Genomic DNA, 15,562 nt, shown 5'->3' on the forward strand with positions numbered 1-15,562 from the left:
TGCCAGCTACAGAGTTCTTTTATGAAAAATGGTGTGAATTTTAAAACAGAAGAGCACAAGAGACAGTCATCCCTACATCATGACTTTTATTAACAGCAGGGAATGTTTGTTGCTCATCTTTATTTCCCAGTTCATGCAGCATCCATTTCATTGTGCGTACTAGGTAGGTTTCTAACAGACATGGGTTGAAAAAATAAGGAAGTAGTCCACAGAAACCAAGTGAAACAAACATATGTTCAGAGGCAGACCACTTGTTGGTAGACGTGGTGATGGGTGAACACAGCTACCACGACTCATCCACTGACATAAAACCAAACTACCAAGTATGAAAGATTAGAAAACTTGGATTTGTAGACTGTAACCTTTAAAAATTATATGAAAAAAAGTTATTAAATTGGGTCATTTGTAGAGATGTGGATGGATCTAGAGACTGTCATACAGAGTGAAGTAAGTCAGAAAGAGAAAAACAAATATCATATATTAACGCATATATGTGGAACCTAGAAAAATGGTACAGATGAACCGGTTTGCAGGGCAGGAATTGAGACACAGATGTAGAGAACAAACGTAGGGACACCAAGGGGGGAAAGCGGCAGGGAGGTGGGGGTGGTGATGGGATGAATTGGGCGATTGGGATTGACATGTATACACTGATGTGTATAAAATGGATAACTAATAAGAACCTGCTGTATAAAAATAAATAAATAAATAAATAATAAAATAGATATAACTAATAAGAACCTGCTGTATAAAAAAGTAAATAAAATAAAATTCAAAAATTCAAAAAAAATTTTTTAAAAAAAAGAAGACAGGGGCTTCCCTGGTGGCGCAGTGGTTGAGGGTCTGCCTGCCGGTGCAGGGGACACGGGTTCGAGCCCTGGTCTGGGAGGATCCCGCATGCCACGGAGCAACTGGGCCCGTGGGCCACAACTGCTGAGCCTGTGTGTCTGGAGCCTGTGCTCCGCAACGGGAGAGGCCACGATGGTGAGAGGCCCACGCACCGCGATGAAGAGTGGCCCCTGCTTGCTGCAGCTAGAGAAAGCCCTGGCACAGAAACGAAGACCCAACACAGCCAAAAAAAAAGAGAAATCAATCAATCAATTAAAAAAAATTAAAAAGGGGTATATTTATAAAAAAAAAAAAAAAAAAAGGAGAAGACAGATTGGATTTGCTGTTGAATGTTACTGTATTCGAACATCAGAGTTGGAGTGGACTTTATAAGTCATCCAGCCTAACTAAACCAGGGGTTCTCAACCCTGTCTTCATAACAGAAACTGCTAAGGAGCCTTTTAAATTTATGAATGCTGGAACCCCCATTCTAGACCAAAGAAATTGGCACTAGGGGTGTGGAGCTCAGTCAAGTGTTTTTTTTTGGGGGGGGGTTGTTTTTTAAGTTGAAACTTATTTTTTAGTTAAATCATGGATTCTTAACACAAGATAAATGGGTTTCTAAGAGATTTATAGAGGGAATTCTAGGAACTATAAAACCTCTGCGGTTGTATCAAAGTTATACTTACCAGTGTTTTTCTGGGGAAAGAGTCTACACTTCATCAGATCTTCATGATAAGAAAAAAAAATCACTACTCAAAAGAAGACAGACTGAGTTTTCTATCACTATTTAGCTGTGTGATCACAGGCAAGCCACTCAACCTCCTAAATGTCCTCATCTGTAAATTGGTGGTGGTACCTCTATACCTTGCAAGGTTGTTGTAGAGACTGAAGATAAAAGTACATAAATAAACCTATCACTATTCCAGGAATAACTTAGAAGTTCAATTAATAATAGCTACTAATGTTTTTATGTCCTTTGATAACATATTAATAAATGATCAGCCAGCTTCTGACTGAAAACCTTCAGGGATGAAAAATTCCATTTCCACAAAGAATCTCATTCCTTTTGTCACAGCTCAAACGGTTGGGAAGTTGTTTATGCTGAGCTGACACAGTTTCACTGCAGATGTTGCCCAATGATCTCTGGGTCATTTCTCTTCTGCAGCTATAGAAAAGGGTAATAATCACTTTCTGAAAGGAGAATGACTTAGATATTTAAGTTCTCACTTTTCAGCAGGGAAATGAAAGGCCAGAGGATGTGTAGATTCACGCCAGTTCTAAAATTCTATGGTTATAAAATTTTAGAGATGTTTGATATATGTCTTGAGATAAGTGGCAGTATGTAAAGTACTAGCACATTAATACTATTTGCAAATATATTACATAAAGTAAAAAAAAAAAATCTGGTTCTAAATTTTAAAAAATTGCTTACAACTTTCAGTTGAAGTGAATTTTTTTCAGTTGAACCTTATTTTTAAGGTTCTTTCTACACCTACGTGTTTTTATTTAGGTTTTTAGCATATAATTTTGGATACTTTACAAAGGCATTTTCTTTGGCAATGTTTGAAATAACATATATTTCCTGTAAGCTCTAGTAATCTATAGTTCCTTAAACACAAAAACAGTTAATATAGTAATAATGTAAACTTTAGCAACACAAAAAAAAGTTCAATAGCAAAAACAGGACAAAAATTTGACAGATAGAAACATAGTTTTTTAAGAAGAAAAACTATATAAATACAAGGAACACCTGTTATTGCATTTATAATTCTACACAACTACAAACTCTCCTTCTTAAAATTTTTATTCATGACATTATGTAAGACATGGGGCTCTCAGAATTTAGGTGCAAGTGTGTTTTCAGAGATGCCTCACTTTTAAACACCTGCTTAGGGTGTTGGTACAGGAAGACATACAAAGGATATTTCCACACATCCTGCACAGGATCGGTGATACAGTTGTGGGTTGACTTCAGGTTGAAAGACACACCTTAACTTCCCGCCAAGTAATAAAGGATCAGATTTCATTGCAACCATCTCCTTTCCTTCTGGAACCCATTTATAACACACACCATCCGAGTAGAGCAAACATAAAGGGTCAGTTACGTACACTGTCAGTTGGACATTCCAGTGCCTTCTGCTGACCTGCCACCACATCTTGACCAACCACTTGGGAGATGTCTTCCTAAAATGTAAAAGATACGGCCAGTTATCAGTATTACAACTGTAGGCTCAACTGTACTCTCCAAATTCAGCAGTCAAGCACCACTTCATGGGGCTTGAAGCTACTACATAAATGACCAACACACCAGGCAGAAGAGTTCTATTCATCCACCTGGACTAACTCTCAGAAATGAACACAGGCTTGTCATTTCCAAATGCTTTGTTGGCCCTTTCAGATCTGTCAGGCTTTAAGCCTATCAGATACCTTTTGATGGTCATTTCAGCCAGAGATTTTTCTTCTTGAACCCTTTCAGGGTTCAAGTCCTGTTATTAGAATTTCTTTCCCCTTAAAATATCCAATTAGAGGCAAAAATGTACACTCACTAAAGACACTGGGAGATAAAAGTTAGTTCTGAACTCCATGGAGAAGTGCAGACTTCAGACTTAGGAGAGACGCAAACTATCAAAACACATGTGAAACTGATGCATAGTTAAAGGACAGTTAGTTGAAACAAATGATGACAGTGATAAATTGACCAGATGCTTGTCTGCCTCCCACCATATCTCATCCTTTTTTACAGGCAATTTACAGGGGAAATTATTATATGATGGTTTACTCTAAGGCATGAACTCATGCATTTTTGCTTGGACGAGGCAGGGAACACAGAGAGAGACTGATCTGGATAGGAGAAAGGATGGGTTTACTTGGCCATTGGTAAATGTCTGAGAGACACCCAGGCAGAGGGTCTAGTACACAGTTGGCAGATAGGTAATCTATCTCAAGGTGAGAGGAAAGGTGTGACTTGTATAGTAGAGTGTTAGCAGTTTGTGACCCTAGCTCCTCAACTTAAAAGCTCTGAAATCCTGAGCAGGTTATCTGACCTCTCCAAGCCTGAGTTTCTTCATATATAAAACAGCAAAAAAATAAGAGTAGTTATACAATAGGGATGTTGAAAGGATTAAATGGAGCAATACATGAAAAGCACTAAGCATGGTACCTGGCAAACAGCAAGTATTTAATAAAGATGCTAATGATGATAGTAAATGAAATCAAGCTATGATAAACCCACGTTCCTAACTCTGCTATAGGGTTGGTGAAAACAATTACCTGGACAGGACACTTTCTCCTTTGGGGAACACTGGTGTACTATTTGACATCACCACTCCCACCCCCACCCTGGTTTCTTTTCTGGGCATATTGATATACTCTTTTTTTTTTTTAATTTATTTTTTATTTTTGGCTATGTTGGGTCCTTGTTGCTGCGCGCGGGCTCTTCTGTAGTTGCACCGAGCAGGGGCTACTCTTTGTTGCGGTGCCCGGGTGTCTCATTGGGTGGCTTCTCTTGTTGCAGAGCATGGACTCTAGGCACGCAGGCTTCAGTAGTTGTGGCACTCAGGCTCAGTAGTTGTGGCGCACGGGCTTAGTTGCTCCGTGGCATGTGGGATCTTCCCGGACCAGGGCTCGAACTCATGTCCCCTGCATTGGCAGGCAGATTCTTAACCACTTCGCCACCAGGGAAGCCCTGATATACTCTTTCTTCAAAAGGCTCCCATCAGATTTGCAACAATACAATAGATAATAATCAGATTATGTCCAGCCATTCATTATTACTAGATTAGGTTATAATTTCATTTTTGTCTCCTCAATTCCCTATTAGTTTCTAACCTGAGAGATTTAACCCCACCACGTAATATCCTGAGACTACAGCCTAGGACCCCTGGATGACTGTGAGTACCCCTAGCTGCTTACTTGTAACATTTTTTAGGACCAGAACTATCTCTCATTTAGATTCTCTCTTATTTCCCCCATATGGAAGAAAGATCCTAGAACTCCTCTCCCTCAAAAGATCCTAGAACTCCTCTCCCTCATTCCTAGCTTTTTGTTTTTTTTAACTTTGCTCCTAAACAGATTATGTGACATAAAAAGAATTTTAGGGACTTCCCTGGTGGCCCAGGAGTTAAGAATCCACCTGCCAATGCAGGGGACACGGGTTCAAGCCCTAGTCCGGAAAGAACCCACATGCCGTGGAGCAACTAAGCCCACGTGCCACAACTACTGAGCCTGTGCTCTAGAGCCCACGAGCCACAACTACTGAGCCTGCATGCCACAACTACTGAAGCCCACGCGCCTAGAGCCTGTGGTCCGCAACAAGAGAAGCCACTGCAATGAGAAGCCTGTGCACCACAATGAAGACCCAACACAGCCAAAAATAAATAAATAAAATAAATTTTTTTTTTTAAAAAGAAAGAATTTTAAAATTACCTCTTCCCTTAATTCTTCCCTGAGCCCCTGGGTGGTGCCCCTTCACAGCATGACCAATTTATTTTATCACTATTTTTTGTAACATTATATATATTTAAAAATCTTATGTGTTTGTCTCTCATATACTAATATCATTGATTTTGTCTTATTTGTTTCTTAAACATATGGCAGAATAGAATATAAGCTTGATAAAGGGCTAGTGCTAAATGAATCAAAGTTCGGGAACTTAAAGCTTAAATGCACCTGGGTGGATTTCAGAGCCAGCCATGAAAGGAAGGGCACACAGTGAAGGTGACCCTGTGGCCTCTATTTTAAAGGATCACAGCTGAAAACAGAGAAGAAAGACATGGGAAAGTCAGTAAATGGCGCTCATGGGAATTTTCAGAATAAGAACTCTAAACTACCTTATAAACGGAAACCACTGGTGTTGTTCCCTCTAGTGTGGAACAAATGGCCTTAGGAAGAGCAAAAAGTGCCTCTATTTGAAAATGATACTGCAGAGGTCTGCAATTCTACCTTTGTTTAAACCCAGATTAACCAGCAATGTGACAAAGGAGCTGACTTCCCCAGCTAAACACTTTAAAACCCAATTTGCATATGACATAGGGTACTACTAATCGTAGAACTTGTCCTCATTTGCACTTGTAAATAAAAAGAAAGGGCACTGGAATAGCAGCGAGAAAAATCCGGGTTCAGATTGGTTCCACTACTTATTAGCAGCAGTAATACTTAGAAACCTTCATTTCTCCCAACAGTGAGAATGCTATAACCGCTACCTGAATGAAGCGTTGCCATCAAAGTTGAGTTCAACATGTGCTTGCTGAGCACCTGCTCTGTGCTGTGAGAAAAGACTAATGGAGCCTTGCACTTATGACATGTACATATCTGGTGAGACAGAAACTAGAGAAACAATTACGGAAATATTGAATTACAACTGAAAGATATATGTGTGAAGGTATGTGGCAGATAGCAGATGCCCAAGAGGTATTAATTTCCTTCTCTTTCTCTTATCTTGTCCTCAAAAATGTGGAAGGATGAAATCAGAGCTCTGAAAAGCATCTGGCCTACCACAATGTCCCATCTCTTATACTGATTACCCTTAAACCTCTGGTCCAAGGGATGGAGCCATTACATGATGGTGATAAAACAATCGCTAGAACTTACGGAGCACGGTTGCCAGTTACCAAACCAGGTAGGTTAATATTTTTGTTTTTTCATTTTTATTTTTTTAATTTTCTGGGGATTTTAAAAATTTATTTATTTTTATTTATTTTTGGCTGCGATCTTCATCGCTGCACGCGGGCTTTCTCTAGTTGCAGTGAGTGGGGTCTACTTTTCATTGCGGTGCGCGAGCTTCTCATTGCGGTGGCTTCTCTTGTTGCGGAGCATGGGCTCTAGACGTGCGGGCTTCAGTAGTTGTGGCACACGGGCTTAGCTGCTCCACGGCATGTGGGGTCTTCCAAGATCAGGGCTCGAACCCGTGTCCCCTGCATTGGCAGGTGGATTCCAAACGACTGCACCACCAGGGAAGCCCAGGTTACATATTTTAGATGTCGATGTACACAACAGATCTATGTGTTAGGTACTTCTATCATCCTCATTTTAGAGTTGAAGTAACGGAGGTACAGAGAATCCAAAGTATATGCCAGGGGGCTTCTCTGGTGGTGCAGTGGTTAAGAATCCACCTGCCAACACAGGGGACACGGGTTCGAGCCCTGGTCCGGGAAGATCCCACATGCCGCGGAGCAACTAAGCCCATGCACCACAACTACTGAGCCTGAACTCTAGAGCCCGTGAGCCACAACTACTGAGCCCGCGTGCCACAACTACTGAAGCCCATGTGCCTAGAGCCCACGCTCCCAACAAGAGAAGCCACCACAATGAGAAGCCTGTGCACCGCAACAAAGAGTAGCCCCCACTTGCCGCAACTAGAGAAAGCCCGCGCGCAGCAACAAAGACCCAACACAGCCAAAAGTAAAAATAAATAAAATTAAAATAAAATTTAAAAACAAAACAAAACAAAGTATATGCCAGGCCAGAACTTAATACAGACACATCTTGCTCCAAAGTCCCTGCCCTTAACCGAGGGGTAAACCACAGTGACAGGGAAAGGCTCACTTCCTCCCAATAATTCATACAAGATTCCCAGGAGTTGGCCTCAACATACTGATTCCATTTTTAGGTTCAACAAGTCGGAACAAGGCATGCCTGCTTATTTCGAGCCTGGGCAGGAAAAACAAAATTCATGGCATTTGCCACTGCAGTGACCTTGGGTGAGTCACTTTCCTTCGTGTTTACAATTAAATTTAGAACTTACTAATCTCCCAACTATTGTTCCAAGGGAGCTCTTAATGCCTTCAAAGATGAGGTTCTGGGACATTTTAAGGTGTAGACTTTGCACAGGGGACCTCTAAGTAAGAAGACTGAGGAAGGAGTGTGGAAAGATCTTCTCATTTCATGAAACATACTGATATGACACATTCTGTGTGCATTATGTTACAATCCTCAGCGCAGCACTATGAGCCCCTGAAGGAAAATGCTTGGTGGGCCAGGCAAATTACTCTGATCAAGAGAAGGAGCTTCAGAGGGGTGGACATAAAAGGCAACACTGGGAATGTTCTTTATAATAGATAATAACGGGATTGATATCCAGCTTACAATCACCAAAGCTGGTTGACTTCTGTCCCAAAGCTGGGTACTCAACATGTCTGTCTGTCTGGCCACAGTAACTGGTCCAAGTGTGGACACCCGAACCGCACAAGAACATCCTATAGATTTTCCAAAGTGGACCCAAGGGCAGAGAGCCAGCCCCTTTCTGGCAGAGAGGCTTAGGAGCCATGGACAGCCATGCTCGCCCCATGCTGAGGAAGCCAGTTTGAAGTAGAAGAGAGTCAGACAAATGTGCAGAGTCACCTCTGCCAGCACCAGGTCTCTGGTTCCAACTGTCCCTTCCTGCAGTTATGTAAAAAGAACCTGTAGCCTATCAGTGAATTTCCCCTTCTGTCTATAAGGTCAAGTTGAGGTTTTATCACTTGCAACCAAGAGACTTCTGATTAAAATGAGGTGGAGCCCAGAAACGATCAGAATAACAAACTCACTGGAGTGAGTCTGTAAATAGAGATGAAGTGAACTGAGTACAAGACAACAAACTAAAGAAAGTTGCTCATCCTAAAAGGACAACTTTTGCCTAGATCAGTCCCACCCTAATTCTTACCCACTCATCTACCCACCTGGATCAGGTGAAATCACATAAGCAAAAGCTCCCACAGCATCTTAACTTTCCCTTCAATAGTACTCGTCAACACTAAGTCATTTATTTAAAGTCAGATACAGATCCAGGCTGTGACACTTATTAGTTGAGTGTCTCTGTGCCTCAGTTTCCTAATCCATAAAATGACGATAATAATAGGCTTGATCTCATATAAAATATGAATTAATACACTTAGAATGATGCCTTTTGGAGCACGTAGTAAATGCAGTGACAGAGTTAGCTGCCATTATTCTCAGCAGTTCTGAAAGCTTTCTGAAGGGAAGACTTATGTGTCATGCTCACTGTGATATGCCCTGTGGCTTGCACAGCGCTGGGGATATAACAGGCCTTCAATATACTCACTTATTTTCTGCTTTCTTTGAAAGATAAGATAATCAACATAGGTTTTAGGTTATATGATCTTAAAATTATGTCAGCAAATAAGCCCTCCCCAGAGAAGTGAAAACTTTACAGACTCAAAGAACATCATAACATTTCTGCGAAGCTCTGGGATTCAGATGATGGGGCACCAAACACCGGTAAGAAAGTATGAGTTCAGGGCTCTGAGCTGTCACAACTGAGAGCTTCTCTGGGCCCATCATGCTTGCTGAATAATTATAAGATTACTTTCTCAATTTAGAAATATCTGGTAAGCAATAGCTTCCTTGTAGGCAAGATGAAATTCTGAGTTGAATAAAAAGTCACCACAGCAGGCCATTAAATTGGCTGGGAGTGAAAGAAAGCTAGCAGACGTCCAAGATGTGAATTTGTATTAAAAATGTGTACTTATATTTCTGCTGTCTTTGAGTTCATGAGGTTACTTTACTGGCTACCCTCACATCTCTATAGATGCAGAGGGGAAGAGAATGGAAGGAAAAGCCAAAAGCTTTTCTCTCGTGACTTTCGTGAACGAAGTAGACTTGACTGTAGATCTACTGTCTTTTTTTATGACTGGGAAAGGGAAATTTATCATGTAGGCAAATCTCAAGTGATTTTCAGAAATACAAGACATAAAGTACAATGAGCTGTGAAAAATGGCACATATTTGAATGCAATTGAACTCTGCCATTGGCAATTTGCATACTGTCACAAAAGAGAGGCCAGCGCTGACTCAGACACATTCTTCTGTAGGGAACGCCTACACTCCTGCTATAGATGCTGTTTTCATATTGGATCTGAAACAGAAAATAATATTCACACAGTGGCATCGGCTTCCATAGCTGAACCAGAAATCCTACAGTTCCTGATGGACAGCAAACTGGGGATAAAAATGGATTTTAAGCACACAGCTCAGGACCTTGCTTTAAAAATGAGCAGGATATTACACCTGAGAATTCCAGCCTGGATGTAAGACTTAACAAGAAGCCTATAATCATCAGAAACACATTTTAAACTGTTTTTTACCCCAAACTTGGATGCCAGCACTTTAAAAACACTTAGGAATAATTTTTAATCAAGCACAGCCGTCAAAATTGATAAACTGAACCTGTATCAGAAGTCATGTGGTATATTATTCCTTTAAAATTCTACACTGAACTCATTATCTTCTCCCACAGATCTGTTTTTTTTTCTCATTTTTAAAAAAAAATTAGTGACAATATCAGCCTCCCAGTTATCAGGTTTAAAACCACAGCCAGGGACTTCCCTGGTGGCGCAGTGGTTAAGAATCCGCCTGCCAATGCAGGGGACATGGGTTTGAGCCCTCTGGGAAGATCCCACATGCCATGGAGCAACTAAGCCCGTGCACCATAACTACCAAGCCCACGTGCTGCAACTACTGAAGCCCGCTCACCTAGAGCCCGTGCTCCACAACAAGAGAAGCCACCGCAATGAGAAGCCCTCGCATGACAACAAAGAATAGCCCCCGCTCGCCGCAACTAGAGAAGAACCGCACGCAACAATGAAGACCCAACACAGCCAAAAATAAATAACTTAATAAATAAATAAATAAATAAAACCACAGCGAGCTTTTATTAATCTCTGTCTTTGCCTGCTTTCATCTAATCATTTGCAAAGTACTCCTGATTCTAGGATCACAACATGAAGCAAAATAGATTTTTCTTAGACTTTGGGATTTCAAAGACCAGAAATTTTTCAAAAGGACTTTGAGGTTATAGAGTTACCTTTTTTTTGGCCAAGGAATTGAGAGCAAGGGAATACTAGGTTGGAGCATATGAATTTGCTAATTTATGAGTCAAGAAATGGTCAAATATCAGTGATTTAAGAGGGGTCAACCTATTAAAGTCCTCTCCCCACAACTATCACCATATATTACCACCACAATTTCATGTAGGAAAAGCCATTTTAACACTAAAAAGTTAGGTAGGACACAATCTTAAAGGACAGTCTTTTAAATTGAATAAATTTAGCTTTATGAAGAACTCTCCATGTGGTTATTACTTTTCATATTTCCCACTGACCAGTGAGAACTGTCACAGATCCACATGGGTCTAATTAATAACTCTTTAGTATTATCTGGATAAAGAAGAAAGCTTGGACTTTGGTGTCTGACAGTGGTCATGTCCTGGTTTTTCTACTTATAGGTTACAAGCTCTATGACAAATTAGACTTCCTAAACTTCAGCTTCTTCATGGGTTAATACCAAATAGCTCTTGGAGAGACAGTCTGGCACAAGTCAGGCATGTAAGGTTATGAGTCAAACATAAGGTTTTGAATCCTTACTGTGGCACTTACTGCCCCTAAGCCTTTGAGCAAGTGCATCAACTTCTGGAATACTCAGGTCCCTTATCTGCCAAATGGAGGGAATAATGCTCCATGATGGGGAGGACGGAGATAATACACTGTGTCCAGTTCCTAACAAATGATAAGTGCTCAGTAAATGGTGGATGGTATTATTATTACTATTGTTACTACTACTGTTTTTGTTGGGGTAAATGAGATAATCTTTTAAAGTGCCTACTACAGGGACAGGTACCTAATAAGTAGTCATTAAATAACAGTTTCCTGTCTTCCAGAGACACCTAAAACTCAGTAGACAAGAAGGAACAAATCATCCTTCCCCACAAATCTGCTTTTCCTCCTGTTTGTTTTGTTTTGGCCACTCCAAGTGGCTTGCGGGATCTTAGTTCCCTGGACAGGGACTGAACCCAGGTCTGCAGCAGTGAGAGCGTCAAGTCCTAACCACTGGACCACTGGGGAATTCCCTTCCTCCTCATTCTTTTATCAGTGAATGGCATCAACCAACCAGCCAGTCAGCTGCCCATGATGTAATCTGAGAATCCTTGCCTCACCCCCCTTCTTCTTCAACTTTGACATTCAAACAATCATCAAGTCTATCAATTCTAACTCCTGTATTTATTGAAAATCTGCACTCACTGACAGACCCCCTAGTTTAGGTCACTATTGACTTTCATCTCATTTCCTCTAGCAGCTTTTTAAACTCCCTGCCTTCAGTTTTGACATTGGCTAGCAGATTCTTCACAGGGAGCTCAAAAGGATCTTATCAACAGGCTAATCTCATCATTATAATCCCCCTTTAAAAACCATTCCAAAGGCTTCTGTTGGTAGAAAGACCTTTCTCCTGGTCCACAAGGCCCTCCACCACCCAGCTCCTGTCTACTGCTCGGCTTTCACCTTCTGCCAGGCCCACCTGCATGGCCACAGCTAGTAGACCTGGGATGCAGCCTCAGGTACTCACAGGTGATGGGGATGATGTAGGTACTCAAGTACTTACAGGTGACGGGGAAGCAGGCATTCTCTAAGCAGGGGTTAGAGAATGGTGGAAACGTAGGGACTGAAATAAACTAGAAGTACATAATTGATGAAAGGGGCAGCTTGGAATGCTGGTCTGTTTTCAGTAGAAAATAGAAACCAGGATTTTTAATGTAAAAATCTCCTGACAACCAGTTTGTAACCTTTGCATTAGACCTAATGTGGTGAACTCCTAGATGAAAGATGTCTTATTTATCTTTACATTCCTAGAGCTTGATACATCACAAGTTCTCGGGAAATGTGTACTGAATAACGAGAGTTCTAGCACACGTTGATTTTATATAGACAAAATCTGGTGTTAACAATAGCTACAGTCACCGAGCCCTTACTGCATTCCAAGCACTATTAAGAGTTTCACGTACAAAATCACACTTCATGTTCACAAAAAATAGGAGGGTCTCCTCCTCCCCCATTTTTGGGTGGAGAAAGGAAGGCAGACAGGATAAGTCACTTTCTAGGTCAGAGCTAGTGACGGCAGGGGGAATGTTTATGTCCATTCAGATATCAGAGCCCACGATTTACATCTGACAGCCTTTTTCATCTGAGAAAGCAAGTACTATCAGACCATTTGGAGATGCAGGTATTATTTATAACACTTAACACTGATTTTTCAGTAAGTACGTTTGAAAATTTTAGGTGGATCAAGTGTATCAAGGTAGAGAGTAAAAAGTGTTCCTCAAATGTTGCTATTCTGGCTGGTGGGGACTCTGAAATGGTAAAATACACTGTCAGCTGCGGCGTGAATTTCCGTGTCACAGCCCATTTGAGTTAATGATAGTTAATTCAGAAACAATTCATGCTTCCCCAGGCATCTCGCTACCCTGTAAACTCTAAAATCTCCACAAAGAAACTACAGGTTGAATGCCACCTCGCGGTGACTGGAATACTCTCATTTTTCTATTCTTGCCCTAAGGGTCAGAAATTACGTTTCATAATGAAAGACAACAGTAAAGACAAACACGGCAGACCGTTTGAAAAAACCTAAACGTTTTGAAAAATTCTGAAAAGTCTAAATGTTCTTGAGGCTGCTGTACACGAACTAGGTCTGTAATGACAGGGAACACTTGATACACAGTCTGCATGCACTGTTGCTAAGCAGTGTCACAGAGTGGGGCTAGAACGCCGGGCACATCTGCTGGGGGCATTTCCTAGCAAGGTTATCTTGGGCTGCCGGCCAAGCCTTGGGATGATGCTTGCTCTCAAGACCCAGATGGTGTAACAACTGCCATTTTAATAGCTCCAAACCTGCGTTCAGAGGAAAGCTTTAAAGCACATGTACAGCGGAAGGTTTGCACACGGGGAGCAAGAAAGGTAAATTCTTTGACTGGCAACTCTCTGTGGAACTTACCAGGTAAACACATATATTACCTTGCTGTTTATTTTATTATAATTTTTGCAAAGACAGAATATGAGAATATATCCTGCCACCGCCATCTCTTGCAGACTGCCATTGCCTCTGCCGCAGTAAACTCCCAGCCAGCCCATCAGCATCCACTCTGGCCCCTGTCCAACCTGATCGCTACGTTACAGCTACAGTTTAGAGTCACCTCCGAAAGCCCTCCATGGCTTCCCACTACCGTTAGCATAGAGACCATCTTACCAGCGTGGCCTGGCCCCTGTCAACCACTCCAGTTTTGTTCAAATCTCACCAGTTCTGGCAGCCGTGAACATTCAGAACTTCAGTTCCCCAAACTCCCTGAGGCTCTAAGGTTGCCTAGCTCCCTCCTTTGTTTTTTCTCTGCCCCACTGCCGGGTAGCGCCAGCTTCTTCAGATCTCAGTTCAATTTTCACTGGGAGAGCCCTCCCTGATAAGGTCAAACCCCCCTATTCTGTGCTCTCTTAGCACCAAGCGCCTCTAGTTCTTAGCTTTTATCAAAGTTGAGATTTCAATCTATATGTAACATTACATGATGTCACTCTCCCATGAAGACTGTAAGCAACACAAGAAGAGAGACTATGTCTGTTTACCTTCGGTAGCATCTTCCCAGGAACTAGCACAGAGTGTAGCAACAGGCTGAGCACAGGAATTTATAAGATAAAGTCAAGCTTTAATTCTGACGGACAAAGAAGTGGGGCTTTTTCTACTAGGGTGCAGATTATTAAACACTTGCAAAAAGATTCCAAAATGTGGAGAGACTACATTAAAAGTTCCTCGCATAGGATCCTATTATAGTTCTTTTAACAGAATCACAGAATTTCCAGTGTAGAGGTTACCTAGAATCAAATTTCTGATTTGGTTTCAGTTTGTGGATTGTCTATATTCTGTCTTCCCCTCTTTCTTCTTCCTCCTGTAATTTTTTAAAACATCTTTATTGAGATATAATTAACATATCATAACATTCATCCATCTAAAGTGTACAATACAATGGTTTTACCATTCAGAATTATACAAGTGTCATCACAATCTAAGTTTAGAGCATTTCATAATCTCTGAAAGAAACCTTGTACCCATTAGGGTCACCTTCTATGCCCCAGCCATAGGCAACCACTAATTTACTTTCTGTCTCTATAGATTTTGATTCTTTTTTTTTTGGGGGGGGGTAACATCTAGCTTTTTATTGATTCAATCAATACATTGGGAATTTAGTAGCAAGTTAATGGCAAGCACTTACAAAATCTGTTTTTCTACTTTTAAAATAAGCTGTCTTAATCTACAGCAACCTAAAATCATAAGAACACACGTGAGTGGCTGAAGCACTTCTGCTGTTATGTCTGTGGCAAGCTTATTAGTAATTTCCTAACAAGTCTTCTAGTGCAAAGTGCACATAATCATTTGGAACCTCCATTACCATATTTGGCTCTGTTTCCCCTATAAATAATGGTGCCTAAATGTAAGAATTTGAAGTAAAACTGGGCAAGTGTGCCCATATTAACAGAATTACCATATGACCCAGCAGTTTTACTCCTAGGTATATACCCAAGAGAAATGAAAATACACATCACACAAAGACTTGTATACAATTGTTTATAGCAGCATTATTAATTAATAATTAATAGGAGTGAAGCCATGCTGCAGATTTTGATTCTTGTAGCATCATGTATCAGTACTTCTTTATCTTTCATTGCTAAATAATATTCTACTGTATGGATAGACCATATTTTATTTATTCATTCATCCGTTGGTGGACATTTAGGTTGTTTCCATTTGGGGGCCATTATTAATAATGCTGCTGTAAACAATTGTTTACAAGTTTTTGTGTGATGCGTATTTTCATTTCTCTTGGGTATATACCTAGGAGTAAAACTGCTGGGTCATATGGTAATTCTGTTAATATTTTGAGGAACTGCAAACTGTTTTCCAAACTGGCTGTAGCAGCAATGTAT

The 15,562-nt window shown here is 40.9% G+C and overlaps 1 protein-coding gene across 21 annotated transcripts in view; it reads right to left on the minus strand.

Moving 5' to 3' along the window:
• PATJ (PATJ crumbs cell polarity complex component) overlaps nucleotides 1-15,562 on the minus strand; it is a 350,711-nt gene that overhangs the window by 69,588 nt on the left and 265,561 nt on the right. For 17 of the 21 annotated variants that reach the window (XM_082356311.1, XM_082356308.1, XM_082356318.1 and 14 more), the window contains one exon: nucleotides 2,941-3,015. The exons of 3 other annotated variants lie outside the window; for them this stretch is intronic. In XM_082356311.1, the coding sequence (XP_082212437.1) occupies nucleotides 2,941-3,015 (75 nt within the window). Of the gene's footprint in view, nucleotides 1-2,936; nucleotides 3,016-15,562 lie in introns of all 21 variants that reach the window. One more of the 21 variants, XM_082356320.1, reaches the window with a different exon arrangement.

The sequence above is a fragment of the Balaenoptera borealis genome (assembly GCF_965194805.1).
Source record: "Balaenoptera borealis genome assembly, chromosome: 1".
Classification (NCBI taxonomy): Eukaryota; Metazoa; Chordata; class Mammalia; order Artiodactyla; family Balaenopteridae; genus Balaenoptera; species Balaenoptera borealis.